This window comes from Lotus japonicus, chromosome 6 (assembly GCF_012489685.1).
Source record: "Lotus japonicus ecotype B-129 chromosome 6, LjGifu_v1.2".
In the NCBI taxonomy this organism is placed as follows: Eukaryota; Viridiplantae; Streptophyta; class Magnoliopsida; order Fabales; family Fabaceae; genus Lotus; species Lotus japonicus.
Genome location: NC_080046.1, coordinates 45,085,493 through 45,091,380, shown reverse-complemented (window position 1 = coordinate 45,091,380; position 5,888 = coordinate 45,085,493). Strand labels below are relative to the sequence as shown.

General features: G+C 35.9%; 1 protein-coding gene across 1 annotated transcript; it reads left to right on the top strand.

Annotated features, from left to right (window-relative positions):
• Positions 1–1,596: 1,596 nt before the first annotated feature.
• Positions 1,597–5,420, top strand: LOC130724023 (purple acid phosphatase 18-like). Its single transcript, XM_057575184.1, has 5 exons — positions 1,597–1,857; positions 2,769–3,437; positions 4,351–4,539; positions 4,628–4,716; positions 4,912–5,420. The coding sequence occupies exons 1-5, from the start codon at positions 1,651–1,653 to the stop codon at positions 5,129–5,131; spliced, it is 1,374 nt and encodes a 457-aa protein (XP_057431167.1). The 5' UTR covers positions 1,597–1,650; the 3' UTR covers positions 5,132–5,420.
• Positions 5,421–5,888: the final 468 nt, after the last annotated feature.

Below are 5,888 nucleotides of genomic sequence, written 5' to 3'. Positions count from 1 at the left end.
TTTCGGTCTGATAATTTAATCAGAAATGACGTCGTTTTTGGATAAATTTGGCACAAACTAATCGTTTTAGGCCCAAAACGACGTCGTTTAGATGATGTTTATTTGAAAAAAATAAGAAAATAGAAAGGTAGTTTGAACTTGAACGTGAAACAGAGGAAAGAACACACGTGCTTGCAACCAAAACCCTTCTCCCTCCCTGCGCCAGCAAGCTCCCTCCCTGCGACGGTTGTTTCCGACGACGATGGTGGTCTCTGCGGCGGAAGAGGGATACTGAGAAACAGAGAAAAGAAATGACTTGTGCCTCCAACCAAAACCCTTCTCCCTCCCTACGCCGGCAAGCTCCGTCCTTGCGATGGCTGTTTCCGACGACGGTGGTGGTCTCTGCGGCAGAAGAGGATAGTGCTGAATGGGGGAGGAGAATATAATGCGGCTGCACATCTCCATGTGAAAATAAGAGAAAGACATTAGGGTTATGAAAATGGGCTTAAAAACTACATCCTTCCATATGTAAAACAAAAAAATTACAACTTTTGACAACAAAAAAAAAACTACTACTGAAGAGTTGTGAAACTGGGCCTATTATATTTAGTCCAGAAAAAGAATTTGCTTCATATAAAAAAACTACAGTTTTTTTGAGAAAAAAAAACCTACGTCCTAATGTAATTTTTTTTTTGAAAATCATTTTAATTTTTAGAAGGTATATAAATAACGTTCATAATATTTTATAATGTTTATTACATGATATGAATTTATGGATATTTTTCATATATAGTTTTTATGTTATATAAATATTAAAAATAGTATTTAATTACTACCAGTTCAACCCCGGTTAGACCTTGGTTGGACCAATGAACCTTGAACCAGTGCCTCGATCGGTTCAATGACCGGTCCGGTTTTCAGAACATTGCCTAGCACAATTGAGAAATCCATGAGTTTGTCTGTTGTTTTGCCAAACAGTGAAAGTGAAAGACCAGAGGGTGAAAATTGCTCTCAGAACCTGGTTATCCTAAAAATTAAAAACTTTAAAACCATCTTCATTATATTTCATTGGTAGTACATTTAATATTTGTAGTTTATCTGGCTCTTTAGGTTTCATTTTTTCTTCATTTCCTAGGCCTATTCTGAATAAATATATTTTCCTCTCCCTTTTATATCCAATTTTCGAGTTCCTTTAATTTCTTTTGTTAATAGCCTGGTTTCTTTGGGAAATTGTGGAAATTTGCAGGTAAATACTACCTGTTTTGATCGTCATTAAGTTACCGACAACTATATATAAAACCATCAATAATTCACCGACAGTTTAAGTGGTCGATAATTTCATGAGATTGAACGATAACTTTCTTTTATTACGGATAAAAATGCTACATTTGTGGAAAGAACTCTTACTCGATCTTAATGATATGAGATAAATAAATGATGTGATAAAAAATGCTGAAATATTAATGATGGATAGAAAAGTTATTTGAAACAGAAAATTGACGTACATGGATCATTACTCTTATTCACATTAATGTTCAATGTTTCATTTATACTTAAAGGAAAAAGGCTTCATTAAATATACAACATCAATCATACGGTGACAAAAAGTCAAAAAGGTTAAGTACTGGACAAAATCCACCAACCTCAATCATGGCATGCTGAATATAGCTGATGATAGATACTGCAGTACATTGTTGTCGTGCTGTTCCAGTGTTTGCAGTGGTTTCTGTTGTCACAAACATGAAACTCAATTTGATTCTAACCGTTTTACTGGTCGTATCAGTAACTGCCACAGCTGATTATGTTCGACCTCAGCGACGTAAAGCCTTACATCTTCCATGGGATTCAAAATCAAAGCCTTCCTCTTACCCTCAACAGGTCACACTCTCCATCTCATATTTTCCTGCAAAATCTTCATTTTTCTATACCCTTTTGTTTCACTAGCTGATCAATGTTGCAGTTTATCATTTTCTATTCTTAACTTTTTTTCCTTTGTGTTTTTGGTTCTGCATCTGGGTTCCATTTCTTTTTTCTTTATTAAAAGAAGTCCCCTTTTCATGTTTATGGTGTTTCTTTATTTAGAAGATTTCCCCCCTTACCTTGCAAATTGCATACTTCAATTTTTTTTTGTTCTCTTTTGGGTAATTTAATGCTCTTCTTCAGTTTCTGGATCCCTGCTACAGTAATGTTCTCTCTGATGTTCTTTTATCCATAATGGATATTTTGGCTAGTAGTACTAGTAGTAATTGTGATTTATCGAGAAGTGTGAAATTCATTGAAGCCACTAGTTTGATTTGTGAGTATTAATGTATGATTATGCTGCTGCAGTCTCAGCTTTCCACCCCATTGTTAGCAGCAGTTTGTAATTGTAGTCACTTATTTGCTCTTGATTGTAATGACAATTTCTTCTAGATGTGGGTGCTTCTACATTGTAGAAGCTTATTTCACCTTCTTAGTACATTGTCATATCTACTGTTTAAACTATACATGTTTTCTGGATGTTGGTATATAGAGTTGTGTCAGGATTTAGGATTATAACCAACTTCATCCCCTAACTTTTTAGATCTACATATTTTGGGGATTGTAATGCCAAATTCAGAATGATTGGTTGTTTGTTGTTCTTGTAATGCTTGGGGGTGAATTATTTGCCAGTTCAGGGAGAATTGTCTTGTGAAGTATGAACCCTGATTCTTTGCTTAGTGATCATTTCAACCTTTTCAAGTGTGTTACTTTACCTTACTCTGTACTCGTTTAGTTTCAGTTCCTTATGTGAAAAGTGTAAATTCCAGGTACACATTTCTTTGGCAGGAGACAAGCACATGAGAGTTTCTTGGATTACTGATGATAAATTTGCACCTTCAGTTGTAGAATATGGAACAATGCCAGGGAAATATGAATCTCTAGCTGAAGGAGAAAGCACATCTTATAAATATATTTTCTATAGATCAGGAAAAATGCACCATACTGTAATTGGACCTTTAGAGGATAACTCTGTGTACTTTTACCGATGCGGTGGACAAGGACCTGAGTTCCAGCTCAAAACTCCTCCGGCTCAATTTCCAATTACTTTTGCGGTGGCCGGCGATCTAGGTCAAACTGGTTGGACTGAATCAACATTAAATCATATTGACCGATGCACATATGATGTTCAGCTGCTCCCTGGGGACCTTTCATATGCTGATTATATGCAACATCTCTGGGACTCATTTGGTAGGCTTGTGCAGCCGCTTGCTAGTGCAAAACCATGGATGGTAACACAAGGGAACCATGAAGTGGAGAACATACCCTTGTTAAAGGATGGTTTTATAGCCTATAACTCAAGATGGAAAATGCCATTTGAGGAAAGCGGATCAAGTTCAAATCTCTATTATTCTTTTGAAGTTGCTGGTGTTCACATTATCATGCTTGGCTCCTATGCAGATTATGATCAGTACTCAGACCAATATAGATGGCTAAAGGTTAGTCACATTTCCGTGTGCGCGTGGGGCTATTGGGGGGGGGGGGGCTTGGTTGTTCCAATTGCTTAGCACTTCGATGTCACAAATTTGAACTATGCTTGCTTTCAACAATATCTTGAAAGAGGATGTATCTTGCATTCAAAATACTAACTTACATGAGAAGCAAATATTGCTATTGGACATAAATAGCTGCAATTAGAACTGGCAACAATAGAGAAACAGAACATCAAATTGGGTTTTATGACTTTTATCCATATTCTTGATGCCTTCATAGTTCATACAATGATACATTATATTTCCTTTCTACTGTCATGTTGTCCTAAGTTCTTGTTTCTATTTTTCTTCATTTGTTTTGTTATAGTTTTTACAAATCACAATGAAGTCCAATAATCTATGTGGCCTACCACATCTGCTGAGATAAGGTTTAGGTGTTCTCTCATGCCTTATCTTGTTACATATATTTACAATACTATGATTAGCATCACAATTGCTCCTTCCTTCCCTTAGTAAGGTGATTACACTTACTCATGATGTCTAAGTTATTTTGAAGTGTACAATCCTTGGTAACAGATGCATGCATTGCATTTGTATATGGCTTGGGCGAATCACAAACTTAAAATTAGCCCGGACTCATGTTTTAACTCAGAAATTAGAAATCTTAAACAATGAAGTTGAAATATTTACACATTATGACATTTCATATTTAGTATGTACATGGGTGTTCTGCTCCGACTGCTCGTATTAAGATTAATGTTATAATAATTTTAATCTTTTTATTTGATCTCAGTCTTTCAGTCATAAATTTATACATAGCATCTTACAATTTCACTCGAATCCTTCCGTGTCCTTGGCTTTCCTCTCTTGCTTAATTGTTTTATGTCCACTGGTTTATGTTCTTGTCTGTGATCTACAGGGTGATCTGTTAAAGGTGGACAGGAAAAGAACACCTTGGTTGGTTGTGCTATTTCATGTCCCATGGTATAACAGTAACACAGCCCATCAAGGCGAAGGTGGTGATATGATGAAAGCTATGGAGCCATTGCTTTATGCTGCTAGCGTTGATTTAGTTCTCGCTGGTCATGTGCATGCTTATGAACGCTCTGTATGACTATTTGTTTTGGAATTTCTTCTCTTTCTAAGCGCTCTATTATGGTATTTGAGTCTTATATAGGTCTTTGTTTGATTGACAGAAACGTGTATATAATGGAAGATTAGATCCATGTGGTGCTGTCCATATAACCATTGGTGATGGAGGGAACAGAGAAGGCTTAGCTTCTAAGTAAGTTTGGTTCTGCCATAAACATTCTGATAAGTTTTTTCTCTGAATCATTTGTTATGCAAGAAGAGAATTTAAAAAAACTATAGAGGTGGTTTTAAATTCAAACTTTGTCATAGAGCATGCCCCTTGAATTTGCTTTTACAATTATATCAGTCCTACCATTTGTATCCTCCTCATATTATTGTTTGTTTTCAGGTATATAAATCCACCGCCAAAGTGGTCAGAATTCCGCGAAGCCAGCTTCGGTCACGGTGAGTTGAAGATTGTAAACTCCACGCACGCCTTCTGGAGTTGGCACAGGAATGACGACGATGAGCCTGTAAAATCTGATGATATTTGGATAACCTCTATGGTCACTTCAGGATGTGTTGATCAGAAGAGAAATGAACTTGGGCATACACTTAAGACACCCTAAAACCCTTCTTCTGTCTTTGCTCAACTTAACAAGTGTTTGCTTGTTTATGCAAATCATGAAACAATTCCTCACATCAGAATATAGCAGTATAGCAGCTTTAGTAGGTATTTCTATGTACGGCTGTACCTTTATTCACTTAGTCTCTAAGTATATGCCTGATTGTCTCTTGTTGTATTAGTAATATATAGATGGTATCGCTTACATTGTCTAATATGAATAGAAAAGGCTAAAAAGTGGTCACTTGTGTAATACTTATCACAAAAACCTTTATTGATATTATGGTTTCCTATCTCGCAAAAGAGCCATGCACTTTGCTGGATCCTTAAGTTTTGGTGGAACTTTTCTTATAAATGACAACACCAAATTCTTAAGACAGTACATACAACATTTTCTTCTATTATCTTTCTTTTCCAAATCACAACTTTCTTGAATGCTTTAATGGGTTTTGGAGATGCTTAAAGAATCTTGGCAATTAGTTCATTGGTCTCCAACTTCTTGAAATACTTATATTTTTTTTTTCCTTTTCAACTTTGTTTTATAGCTAAACTGCAGTGGCTTGTTCCTTGAGATTCATTAATGTTTTACTTGAGAACTAACATTTCAACCTCTCAAACACTTGCTTAAATAGTTTATCAACTTGATGCTCTAGATTATTGATTGAGGCCTCTTGGTTTATAATTCTTGTTTCTGTGCCCCCATAAATTTTGCATTAGAGTATTTGCAAAGAGTGATCAACCTATCAGGTTGTCTTCATTGT

Bases quoted from the DNA above. Each gene is read 5' to 3' on its own strand.
- LOC130724023 (XM_057575184.1), top strand. From the start codon at position 1,651: ATGATAGATACTGCAGTACATTGTTGTCGTGCTGTTCCAGTGTTTGCA. The intron at 1,858-2,768 runs GTCACACTCTCC...TGTAAATTCCAG, and splicing joins CTTCCTCTTACCCTCAACAG to GTACACATTTCTTTGGCAGG. The intron at 3,438-4,350 runs GTTAGTCACATT...TGTGATCTACAG, and splicing joins ACCAATATAGATGGCTAAAG to GGTGATCTGTTAAAGGTGGA.